General features: G+C 44.1%; 1 protein-coding gene across 9 annotated transcripts in view; it reads right to left on the bottom strand.

Moving 5' to 3' along the window:
• The window catches only part of RASAL2 (RAS protein activator like 2), a 163,911-nt gene that overhangs the window by 26,362 nt on the left and 124,389 nt on the right, over positions 1-13,160 (bottom strand). For all 9 annotated transcript variants that reach the window (XM_041478873.1, XM_041478874.1, XM_041478876.1 and 6 more), the window contains 3 exons: positions 10,453-10,562; positions 1,648-1,801; positions 31-129 (listed from right to left, as the gene is read on the bottom strand). In XM_041478873.1, the coding sequence (XP_041334807.1) occupies positions 31-129; positions 1,648-1,801; positions 10,453-10,562 (363 nt within the window). The remainder of the gene's footprint in view (positions 1-30; positions 130-1,647; positions 1,802-10,452; positions 10,563-13,160) is intronic.

The following is a 13,160-nucleotide window of genomic DNA, read 5'->3' as shown; positions in this document are numbered from 1 at the left end:
CACTAATCTTATTTTTGCAGTTTCTATTACCTTCATTGGCTGCGATAGTCTGCGTATGTTTTCCATCCACCAGTCCCTCTCTGCTGCAGAGGAACAACTGAAGCATTTACTGCCCTTGGAGTAGGTTACCTGGAATGAATAAATGACAGACTGAGCTCAGGCAAGCCTAGGAGCCATGAAGAGGCTGCAAAAAGCAAGGAGGAAGATAAACAATGCTTGAGTAACAAAGTAAATATGAAAAAGGGAGGTAAAAATACAGCGGCCTAGAAGGCAGAGAGGACAAAAGGCCCAAAAAACGCAGAGAGCAAAAGAAGTTTGAGGTTCTATAAAAGCAGAGAAACTAAAGAATGTATATAAAATTAAGAGCACCAGAGGCTCCTCTTAAAGACTTTTAAACAAAGCTTTAATCAGCCAGTTAATCTTTCTTTTTTTAAAGAGCTGTTAATTGATCTGTGGCTATTAAAGCTTGCTGATTTCCCTGTTAAGGCCCAGGGGCACAGGATTTGGTTACTGACAGTGGAAAGACAGAACTGACAATGCATTAGCATAAGGCAAAACCCACTGGACATAATGACTTCAGTAAATACAAAATGCTTCCAGGGGTCCATATAGGCAGCAGCAGCCTGAACAAACTGAGGGAGCCGTGCTCTGCTCCAGCCCTGACAGCTCTGCTTTCCCACACCAGGGAACCGCCTCGGTTTCTTCCCCTCTTACGTGGCCTGACAAGCCTCATTTACTCTTTCCATTCATCTGTGCTCACAATTACAAAGCAGTTTGAGGCAACAGCCTCAGAGCTGCCAGTGTTTTCCACCCAACTCCCCAAGCCTAAGCAAGCTGCAAATTGTTTCCAACCAGAAGAATGAGGCTGAAGCAAACAGGAACAGTTCCTGGATGCATCATGAGGGACCAGAGCCTGATATGCTGGTTTACTGCCAGAATTTTCCAGGTTGTAAACAGATCTTTGCTCCAGAAGTTCAGACACGTCTGACTAATCCTGCTGAAGACAGAGTGACCTGCCCCTGCCACGAGAGGTGACATGGCCTCATCTGCATCCAAACACACAGGGCTCCACTGCTGGGCTGTGATGGCAGGACTGTGCTCACACTCAGAGTCCCTGCCTGTTTCTGGAGCAGAGCTCGGAGCCACAGCCTCTGCTGAAACAGCAAAGGGAGCTTTGGATCCTGCTTCACGGTGCAATGGACACGTCCACAGCCACTGAGGCTTCTCCTTTGGCAACTTGAAAGCACTGAACTAATGGAATGGGGCTCTGACTGGAAAACTCATTTCTTGGTTACAGTAAATTTTCTAAATTCAATTTTAGGTGAATTTGGAGAGGGTGAACACACAGCTAATGTACATACTATTGCACATCCATTGTGCTGTATGTATCAACCATACATTTGCATGCACACTACAAATGCTTATCAAACTGAAGAGATTTTTCAATTAGAAAAAGACTTCTCTCTGTTCAGTGACTGATGCCATTAGCCTCAAGGATTTCAAAGATCACATGGTGGGCTCAACAGCCCCCACCCAAACCTCAGCAAGGCAGTGGCTGCTGCTCTGTTTTCCAGTCCCCAGTCCTGGAGCAGTATTCCCCAAGGGTTCAGGGGGATGGCAGCTGCCTGTTTTGGAGCCTGTCCCTACCTCAAAGCAGAAGTCTCGTCCAAGGATACTGCTGTGAAGTGGTTTGACAAAGACTGCTTCTTCCTCTGCAAAGTCCAGAGTCTCTACGGTGCTGGATTGATTCAGTAAAGACTCATGGGAACGGGACTCCTTCAGCTTGGGCAGCTCACGTGGTCTGGAGGACAAGGAGGAAAGGAAATGTCTTTTTTTTCTCACAATTACCAAAAAGAGCTGGCAAGATTCCAGACAAAGCTGCAGCTTGTCTCGGTGCTTATTCAGAGCAACTTCCACAATTAGTCTGCAAACCTTATGAAAATAACATTAGGCCAGTAACCCCAGACTCCCAAGGCAATATCCAGCCTAGGAAGTCCATTCCCACTGACCTAGAAATTATAGCTGCCAAGCTGTCAGTGAAAGAACAGCAGCAAAAAGTTCAGAACTTAACTGCTGTAATTTTTAAAAAGCCCATATAGGTAGCTTTGGATACATTACTGAAAATACTTGTTACTAGCTAGATTAGTAGACAGATGTTGTGTATTAGCAGCAAAGAGCACAGGGATCCCTAAATCTGTAACCAATGCAGAATGAGGATTATTCATTAGAGCAGATGACCCTTCACAATATACTTGATTTTTTAACAACGAGCCTTTGCACTAAAGTCAAATACACAAATTCCATCTCACTTCACGATTGCTGAAATCAGTCACTTTGCATTTTCCTTTTCAGCTACTTCTTCCAACTTGAATTTCCAATTTTTTTGGATACTTTCTTTCTCTTTTAACTTCTCACTAACACATACTGCTTCTCCTTTCCAGCTGATTGTCCTGTAAATCCCTGAGCTCCACCAGAGCTGAAATCTCCCACATTCACAGCACCTTTTCATCAAGGCAGTTTTCTCTGTCCCTACCAGTTCTTGAACACTTCTCAAAGACATTTCCCTCCCTCCACTATGCCACAGCTTTTGGCAATCAACAGTGACATTATCAAATGTGTTTTAACCCTTTCTGTACTCTCCCAATATGATTTAACATTTCTGCATAGTGGGGAGCTCTGCTGTCAAACAGCACTGCAACATGTGCCCACTTTAGAGGTGATGTGGCTTCTCCTTCTGCCTCCAAACTGACACCTGCCCTGGAGGCTTCTGCAACAGTCATAAAGCACCTGAGGCACAGCTTGCATCTCAAGGTAAACATCATGTGCAGACACATTTTTCCTGTGGCAGGAATTTAGTCAAGTCCTTCACAGCTGACCAACAAGGAGGAAGAGCACAGAGTCCCAGCTTAGCAGAGGAGCTGTTGACCTGGCAGGTCTAGCTTTTGTTAAGATATTGAAGTCCCTGTGCCCAGTGATCCCTGAAGGTGAGTCCATAAATGTGGCTGCCCATCCAGCAAGTGTGACTGGGCACAAGGAACAGATGTGGAAGTAGAGAGGCATCAGCTCTCTGCACATCACTCAAAGAAAGACAGTGCTCCTGTGTTTGTCCTCACAGTATTTCCTCTTTGATTCAATTCCCAGTATCAAATGGAAAATGTTAAAATTGTTATTTATAGAGGAAAGAAAAGCACAGCTACCTCTTACAGCTTCTCTCATTTTGAAAAGTAATTAATTTCTGTATACTTCCCTCTTATATACAAAAAAAAAAAAAAAAAAAAAAAAATTCCTCACATTCTCTATCCTTAGCAAAATCAAACTCCTCCTACCTGTGAGCTATAGAGGAACTCAGGGGCAAAGAACCCCCAAACATTTGGAAAAGGCATCTTAATGAAGGCTGCTTAACAAAACCTTGGGTACCACAAAGGATCCAGGCAATGCAACAAGCAGAGCTCACCCAGCTGCTCTTTTATATGGAACGAAACGCTGAAGGTACTGGAGCAGATTCACACACGATAAGATTTATTAAACAGCGAGGGAGAACTTTGTTCCCATTTAATATACTGGATGACCTAAGTGCAGGCAGCAAAACCCTTTGATGGGAGGAATATTCCAAAGACAGACTTCAGATGCAAAGCAGCAGCCCTGGTAGGAGCGTTGGCTGTGCTGTGCTTTGTTCTAACAGGTTCCAGCAGCAGCTGAACCAAGGCAAACCCAAACCTCAGCCATGTATAATTGAGCACTTGCTGCAGTTAAGGTAGGGCAAGTCTAAAATAAACACACCACAATACACCACTTGAATGTCATCTCTGCAAAATCCTCTCTAATTTCTCCTCTCAAGAAAGCACTGCTGAGGTCACTTGGCTTCTGTCCCTGCCTCAAACTCTGAGCAATTCCTGTCCTTACAAAGTACTGGGAGCCTGCAGCCAGCACCCGGTCAGTGAGTGAGCACAAAGAGGGCGAAGAGGAGGGAAAGAGAAATAATTACCAAAGAAAAGAGGAAAAAAAAGGGTAAAAAGATATGTAGCAATTTCCAGTTAAGCAGAGGCTGCACTTGGAGCAAGACAAGGCAAGCAGACCTACATGAAACAACTGTAGAGCCACTTAGCAGAGCATCTCCAGATCATAGCGGTGCCACACGCCACAGCCCTTCCCTCCAAACTTCCTGCTCCCTGCTACATCTCAGACAACAAATCCTGCCTGGAGAGGAAGAAAGGCACAAACAAATCCAACAGGAGTTCTTCCTCAAGCCTCGGGTTACAGATTTCGGAGGAACAGCGTGCCAGGCAGATAGGCTGTGGCCAGGAGAGCAGCCACAGCTAGGGTGAGGAAAGCTCCCTCCTTGGTGAGGAAAGCTCCCTCCTTGTCAGCTCTGCTCCCACCCCACAGTGCCAGGAGAGGCTCCTGCCTGCTCCTGGGTTGCCAAGGCACAGCATCCCCTAAGGAGATTAGGGGGGGCTGGCAGGCAGCACAGGCAGCAGGCGAGGGGCGGCCGCTCCGCAGGCGTGGCTAAGGTGACCTTCCCAGACAGAGAAGCTCCTCCTTGTCCTTTCCTACAGCTTTGATGAGATCCAGACACTAAAGACAACGCGAGAGAGCAAGGAATCTTCCAAGAAAGCCTCCAAACAGCCTCTGGGAACAGGGACAGGGCAAGGCAGGTACACACAGCAGATGTACTCCAAGCCTGCACATCCCATTCTTGCAAGTCACACCTTTTAGGAGCATTCTGCTGCTCCACTGCTCTTCTGACTAGTGGGCTGTGAGCATTTGGGTTTGTTGCAGAGCAGCTGGAGCACTGGTAGTTTTGTTGACTCAGGGTCCTGCGGCAGACAAATGTCAGTCTGTTCCAGCAATCCTTTGAAGTTACCATATTCAAAACAGCTCAATAAACTGATGAAGTGGCTTAGAATTGGCACTTTATCTTCCATAAACATCAGAACATCCTAAAGCTGTTGGTTAGATGCAACCACATGCTTTTACAAACACAAGCACATGCATTTGTGAGCACCACAGTATAGATTTCATCTATTGATAGATCTGCAAAGCAAATCTTTGACTTGTGCCTATATCAGCAGCATCCCAATCAATACAGGCAATAATTATACAGAAATAAGACTTCTCTGCTGCTCTAAAGCCTCATCTGATATGCTGAATCTGTAAAAAGGAAAGAAAATTGCTTGCTGGCTTCCTTTTGCTTTAGATGCCACTAATTCATGTCCCAGTGTCCAGCAAAGGGGCTGGATTAACAGGGTCCTTCCTGTATTAGGTAGGAAGCTACTGAGAAAATGAGTATTGCTCAGACTCTGTCAGCAGAGAGGTAATCCCAGGGAAGCAGATTACTGTAAACAGGAAGATCACACATGCAAAAAGAGGGGGAAGGGTTGTTTGTACAAATCTGTTTCTGTTAAACAGCTCCATTAACAACACAAATCCTGTTTTAAATTACAACTAACCTCCCATGATCAACTTTTTATCCTGTGGCCTTTTCTATCTATGTCTGTAAACAACAGAGATTGCAAAGGAACTACATGGGAGTTCAAACAGTTACCAAGGCACCAAATAATTCTTACATATTCTCCATAATTTCTTTCCCATAGGAAAAACAGACAGAGGAGGAGCATGTCAGGAACATTTTAAGCTTCTCACCTCTTTTCACATGTTTTGGAGTACTGGTCTTCAGAGCTGCATCACTTCCTTGTAAATCAGAGCCCAGACAATGCCCTAAACCACTGACCTGGCAGCAGCATGCAACTGCCACTGAAAAAGAGCTCTCCAACCACCCCATGTTGCTGGCCCAGCCCCAAGCTGACCCTTTCTCCTTGCACACCATAATTCAGTAATTTTCCATGACAGGAAAATCTCGGTTGTAAGTTGGGAACTGGAAACCTCTGGCTTTCAGTGGCTGCCCGTGGCACACAGCAGCCTATTAGCAAAGTTCTATTATATTCTACTGTCTATAAGGCACATAGAATAAAGGGTTAAAATCCTAATTGCTCTGGTTATGAAGCTCTCCTGCTGATTTTGACCTATTTAAAAGCCAACCTACAAGGCACAAAAGACTTCCAATTACCGAGCTTACCAGGGAGAGCTCTATATTACTTGTAAAACAAGCCTGTGGATATCAATAATCCAAAAGATTTGAAAAAAAAGAAAAAGTTTAAAAACGAACTTTCCTTTACCAAACTGGTGTAAAAAGAAAGAACTCAGCCCAAGCACCCAGCTGCAGCCAAGTCTCCAAATTGCCTTACACCAAGCTGCTCGCCTGCATGCTTCAAATAATTCCAGCAATCCTCATGTGCTGGGAGACACTCCCCGAGAGCAGAAAGTCAAATTCAATACTTAGCCACTCTGCAAAGTCACAGGAGAGAGCCTGGACTGTAAAGCAGAGAATTTTCTGCTGTTATCCCAGCTCCCAGCCCCGTGGAACGGGACCCTACCGTCTCCAGCATCACCTGCAATTCACCCGTGCTCTGCCCGTGCTGCAGCACCAGGTTTTTCCCTGTCCAAATGCTCATTTTGTAGGCACCACACCCCTCTTCATTTTCCAACTGCCAATTATCTGAACATCCTATTACTTCGTCAACAATTCTACAAGTCTAACCAGTTTTATTAGTAATTTTTTTTTTTTTTGAAAAATCAGAAACTTAGGGTAACTTATTTATCTGCAAGTTACACTCAGGTGTGATTAAACGCTGGGTTTTTCTGAGTATACTGTTCTGGTCTTCCACTGAGATTCTGGTCTTTTCTGGCAAGGTCCAACCCAAAGCCTCATTGTTTGAATCCTGGATTTGCAAAGCCCTTCCCTGCCTGCCTGCACTCCCTGCAGATCACAGCTTGTCTAACAGACACCTCTCAGGGTTCAGCCAAGCAGGCTGCTGAATTTCACAGCAGGAGAGTTCTCCTCTCTCCTCTGGTCTCTGCTATTAACGTTTCCAATTGGTTTGTTTTGATGGACCAGAAATGCTTAATTGATGCAGTCTCATTTCCCTGCTAAACTCAAGGTGAACGCTTCATGGAGGAGCCTGGGCTTTGCAGAGAAGCATCATCCATTAAGAAATATCTATTTATAAAGGGGTCAAGTGAGCTTGCAGGTGGGAGAGAGTAGCCCAGCACTAAGGGGAAGGTCTGTGACAAACACCAGGGTCTTGTTCAGTTTTCAGTGAAAAACCAAACAACTGCTGAAAGAAATAGGTTCACCAAACCAGGAGTGAGGCGTCCCTCCAGAAACAAACCACTCCTCCCTCCCCTTTCCCCACACTCCAGTGTGCTGATAGCTACAGATATGCTGAATGAACGCAAGCTGCGAGTGAGTCAAGCCTTAATAATGCATTGTGTAACACAGATTTCCATCCTGACAGCTAAATCAGGGTGAAAATCCCCCACCCTTTTTTTCCAAAACCGGCATAAAATTAGAGTGAACCTGCAAAACACGGCAGGTTTTGCTTCTATGATTTACACGAGCCGTGCTATTTTCTCACTGCAAAGAGGCAAGGAGGGAGGAACAGGAACTCACCCGAAGTAGAAGAAGCTGTGGCTGGAGGAGTGGTACCTTTTGACCATGAAGCCCAGAGCCATGGCTACCTGCTTCCCTGTGCCCCGCCGGAGCCCATTCCCAGCCCCGCTGCCACTTGCTCATAATGCCATAAAATGACTTTTAGCAAAGCAGGAGGATTCCCACGTGGCAGTAAATCCCAACAGGGCAAAGCCCTCCCAGCTGTCTGCAGAGCTTTGCTGCAGTCACTGAGACCATATGCAGCCAGTCACAATCATCTTTGCTCCCCCTCAGTAAACAAAACTGCTGGTCCTCTTGGAGATACTCTCAAATTCCTGGCCATAAACTGGAAATATTAATTTGTCTCTCCTTTCAAACACAATTTTCCTTAAGTCTTTTCTCATGCTTTTTTTTATGTTTTATGTATTATGGACACTGAGAAAACATTACAGATGAATGTGTGAGTTGAAAAGCCCAAAGGATGCAGGAGGAAACAGGCTGGAAAAGCTGTGAAAGATGCCACAGTGACACAGTGCCAGGTCGCCTCGTGGTGAGAGCTGTTGGCAGCCTGGCGAGATGCTGCACTGGCCACACATTGAACAGCCTCATTCCCACCTGCCCTGGCTCACAAAGGAGCACAGTCTAAGTCCTGCCACATCAGTGTCTTGTGAAGACAACATATCCAAGTACAAAAAACCACCAGCAAACAACCTGAGCCTGAGTAACAGGAGGGATGTGAATTACAGGTTATGGATTTATTCCTACAGGACACCTGGATGCTGATCCATGTTTCTAGAGGGGCACCAGAACTCTCTCCTCTCCCTACCCACTAACCCAGACACATTGAAATAAAGTTAAAAACCAGAAAAGGTACATTGGCCAATTGCTTTCTGCTGAAACAGAAAATCTGATTACAAAAAAATCTGCAACTCATCTCCATCCCTGCTCCCTACAGCATTCCTGACTCCCTTCTGTTTTAAATCAACAGACAGCATCCATCCTCTGTCATCATCCAGCATGGCATGCAATGTTACAGTATCCCAAATCTTGATGTGCACCAGGATAACTAACCTTCCTTAGTCCAGAATTTTAGAGGTATTTATCTGTAAAATCTCCACTTTTTTGACAGGTCCCAAACACCTCAAAAGCATGAAAAGTCAGTGTGACAGCAGCCTCTATTTCCTTCCAATCCTTGCAGGGTTTTAATTCATAAAGCTGTATAATACTTTCTTTGAAGGCAGGGCTCTTGTGTTTGTCAGAGCAAGAAAAGGGAGATGCTATCAGTCATCCTGGCCCTGAAAACATGTGTAACACCATGACATCACCTAGAATCACCTGCCTGAAATGGGAAAGGGCTGACTCACCAGGGCAGGACAGGAAAGTTCTCACTGCTACAGATTGAGAGGCTCATTCAGAATGGGGGAAAACAGAAGGTGAGAGAGTGGCAACTCCTTCTCATGAATTTAGAGTCAGCTCCGTGTTCAATAATGCCACCATGTGATCAAGTACCTGGATTTTATGCTTTTGTGCTTTCAGGCCATCAGAGAAAATTCACATTTCATTTCAGGCTGGTTGAAAATTTGTCCCCATGTTGTCAGGGAGTAGAAGGGGGTCTGCTTTTTAAGAGAAGGCAGCTTTGCTGTGTGCAACATCATGTCTTAAACCAAAGATGTAGGAATTAATTGTAGCTACATTTATTAGCTTTCCCAGAACAACAGTGCTTCCCTGACACCACAAAAGCAAGTATCCAGCAAGAGTACCAAACTCAGGAAAGACAACCAGATTATTTATGGCAAAGGAATCTTCACATTACAAAAACTCAAGCAAAGCTGCTTTCAAACAATGGTAAAAATAACAGGTACTTGATTACCTGGTGGCATTATTCAAGATGCTTATGCTCACTGAGTTGCTTTTATAGCCACGTTGCAACACCCTAAAAATAGAGATTTATAGGAAAACTTGCATCAAAGCAGCCTGGGTGGACTACAGGAGCAAGGCCATCTAGATGGTTAGTCACATCTGGTAAGCAGCAGGCTTTTCTGTAACTCCTGATGTTAACAGACCTCCAGCATCCACAGCTTTGCTGTCTCTGTGATTTTATGGTCTGCCTTTCAGATGGAGAAGGCAGCACCATTGATTGAAGCATCACAGCATGACAGATACAACTAATGAATTCAGCTCAGCTAAAGGAGAAGGGAAATGCACTGAACAATGTCAAATCATAGAAACCTGCCGTGGCCTCGAGTACAGGCCAACTTATTTTTCACTCTATCTACTTCTCCTGCTGGCCTACTGTGGAATGTAACACAGAATATCTTTAATAAAAACAATCAAGGGACTTTGCAAACAGTTAGGAAACACTGTGTGTAAGAGCCTTTGCTTGCCTCATATACAATCCATTCCCAGCCTGGATCTCCAGCCGAAAGCTAAACAAGCAAAGATAAACCAAATGGAGCACTAAATGGTCAGAAATCACTGAGTTTTCCAGTTTTCTGAAAAACAGATCATCTGTTCCTTGTGGTAACACTGCAATAACCAAAACACCAACACTGCAAGGGTCCTCAGTGTGCCTGAATTGCACTGCCCATCCCTGGGCTGTGCCAGCGCTGGTGGAGCCACCCTGCTCACACCAACACAACTCCTCATCTCACTGCCCTGCATGCAGCAAGGAAATTTCTCTCCAGCTGATCAATCCCATGGTTCTGTATCATAAAATTGGAAGTCTGCAGCTTATTTGAAACAGATGCAGGACAAGGTACTGGAGTCCATCTGCTTAACCTGAGGTTTTGACAGCTGTGAAGAGCAGCAGCTTCCCATCCTGTATCAGCAGCACAGTGCACACCAAACTGACACAGCAGAGGCAGCCCCACAAACACCCCTCATGCCAGCTGGACAATAAATCCCCTTCCTGGCTCTCCTCCCCTGAGTGCACTCACGTGCTGGGTGTCCACTCTGCACCTTACCTGTCCTCAGAACTGTTGGGAGAAGGCAGTCGGAAACTTATATTCCTGTCCAGTTTGGATTGACTCTTTGTCCTCTTGATAGATCCTTTCAGGCGCTTACTGAAGAAGCCCTGAAATGAGAAGGTGCACAAGTGAAACAGGGAAACTGATGCCAGTAATGAATCACTCAATGCACTGTTACTGAGTCCCAACACAGAGGTTTGATGCCAGCCACAGGATGGGCTGGACTGGGATTGCTCTGAGTTGAAGAAAGGCAGGGCTGGACTGGCAGTGACAGTTCCAGGAGGTGAGAGCCTCAATTGCAATAATTAGCACTATCACATTACTGGGGCACTTCAATGGATTCCAAAACTATTATACAAAAGACCCAAACCCCACAATTATAACTTTAAAAGGAGCAATCCTTAATATCAGTATTTGTTCCTACTTTCCCTCTACATGCCACGTTTTTAATTCTTGTTGAGCTTAAAAGTACAGAAGTCTTATATTATGAGCTTCTATTGAGCCCACAATTGCAGGCAGGTTTGCCTTTAAAATTGAGATATAGCACATTACATCTTAAAATAATTCATAATTTCAATAATTTGGGTAGCCAGAACAGAAAATTTCAAAGCATTTTACACACCAGTGGCTTCAGATATCAGTTATAATATTGGTAAGAAGCAAAGCTCAATTAAAAAATCTGCTTAGGATCTAAAAATAAAATAAATCTTCAAATAATCTGTCTTCAAACTACAATTTTTCACCCAACAATCACAGCCCAAAGCCATGTTATTTGGAGGGAGCCTCTGGGATCACCTCCTGCTCCATGGGAGTGTGCTGCCAACACTAGGTCAGCCTAATTCTGACTTGGTCCAGCCAAGTACTGAAAACCTCTGGAGACAGAGGGAACAAAGGAAGGGGAATCTGCTTTCTGCATCTGAAGGCAGTGCTACATTTAAGACTGCCCTTCAGTTCAGTTTCTGAGCCAGAGGCTCCTCAGAGGTGAAAGCTGCTATATTTTCCTGATAAAGTGGAAAAGAAAAGGCCTGATATGTAAAGGAAAAAAAACCAAACAACAAACCAACAAAAAACCTCAACCAGAAAAAAACCAAAAAACCCCCTCAAACAACAAAACCCACAAACTCAAACCCCACAAATGTATACAACGTGCTGGGGAAAAGGTGCTGTCAAAAGGGAAGAAGTGTTTTCAGCTGTGTGTGCTGCTCACACTCTGCCCATGATGCTGCACTCCTCTTGGTCCTGGTATTGAAGAAGTGCCTTTGAAAAAACCCTGTAATCAATAGGTGGTCCTGGGCTTCTCTTGGGGCAGTTGCTGGAGTTCAAGTAGAGGATGTAGAGCACTTTCAAAGGCACTTTTGTATATTCTGACCTCTCAGCATAAAAGGTAACAAACCCAGCCACAGAGACTCAGATCTGGCGGACCCTGGTTCAGTCCAGTACCTCTCAGTCTGCTCCACTGCAAACATGAAATAACATGGCTTTTTCCCCTTAAGGGCAAATAAGACAAAGCTGACCCTATTCAGCAGGGTCCAGAAGTATTTATACTGAACGATTCCAAATCCCACTCAGAGAAGGACTGTGAATATTCATTTTTGTGTGCATGCACAGTTTTAAATTGGTACTGCTTTAACATGGAACATGCTCTTGGTTTAATTGAACATAATCTATACCCCACTGAAACAAATGTTCTATTTGGGGTTGAATAAGGATAGCCAGAGCTGACTATACAAAAAAAATAAAACAAAAAAACAAACAGGGTAAGAACATATTTAAAGACAAAAATTTATTCAAACAAAATGTGTGCTTAATGGTCATCCTCAAAAGAGTTGAAAACATTTGCAATATTTGCTCTGTGCTGGCAGTTCATGCAGGGCCAGTGCTTACAGATGGACAACCTGGGAGCAGCATGAAAAATTCACTTGTGCCAGAACTGAGCAGAGTTTTTTGACTTCCGTTTGCCAAATGAAATGCTTTTAAATACCAAATGCAGATAGAAAAAAAAAAAAGTAGTAATGAAAAATAGACTTCTGTCTGCAACAACATCACCTAACTGAAAGTTTTATTTCCTTTTACTCCTATAGACAAGAAATCCCTGCCAATGTTTATAAAGCAGCTTGCACCATGAAAAAGACAAAAACACCTTTACTGCTTTTCTTATTGTGCAGGTATTTCTCCTAAATACTTATTTCAACACAAAACTGACTCTTGTTTGGTTCTTACACCTAAATGTAATTGAGTGTCTGAGCTTTAAGAATCATCACGGAGCTTCTTTAAAAACAGTGGGAATTTTACTGCTTAAACACCCTCAGACAAAAATATGTAAATGATTACCCAAACTGCCTGAGTTGATGAGACTATGTTCTTAATCAAAAAAAGTACAAAATAGCTGTTAGGATAAACTAGCTAGGATGAAATTTGAAAAGAGACAGATTTGAGGTTCACATGTTATGAGGTGGAGCTCAGTGCAAGTTTCTCCCAGAATCACAGGTTTAGGGGAACAGGGACGGAAAAGAGAGACGGGGAGAGAGCAATGGTGCACAACCACACACACAATCAGGAATAAGTCAGGGCAGGTTTGTCACCTCATCCAAAAGCAGCACACACTGGCCTAAGAAAACCCAATGATAACAACCTCTAAAAATAATTCAATCCCACTGAGAATTCTGTTCATCTCGTTTGGAAGTTAAGCCACTCGACTGTCCCAC

The sequence above is a fragment of the Pyrgilauda ruficollis genome, unplaced genomic scaffold (genome assembly GCF_017590135.1).
Source record: "Pyrgilauda ruficollis isolate IOZ18807 unplaced genomic scaffold, ASM1759013v1 scaffold47, whole genome shotgun sequence".
NCBI lineage: Eukaryota > Metazoa > Chordata > Aves > Passeriformes > Passeridae > Pyrgilauda > Pyrgilauda ruficollis.
This window is presented reverse-complemented; position numbering and strand designations above follow the sequence as displayed.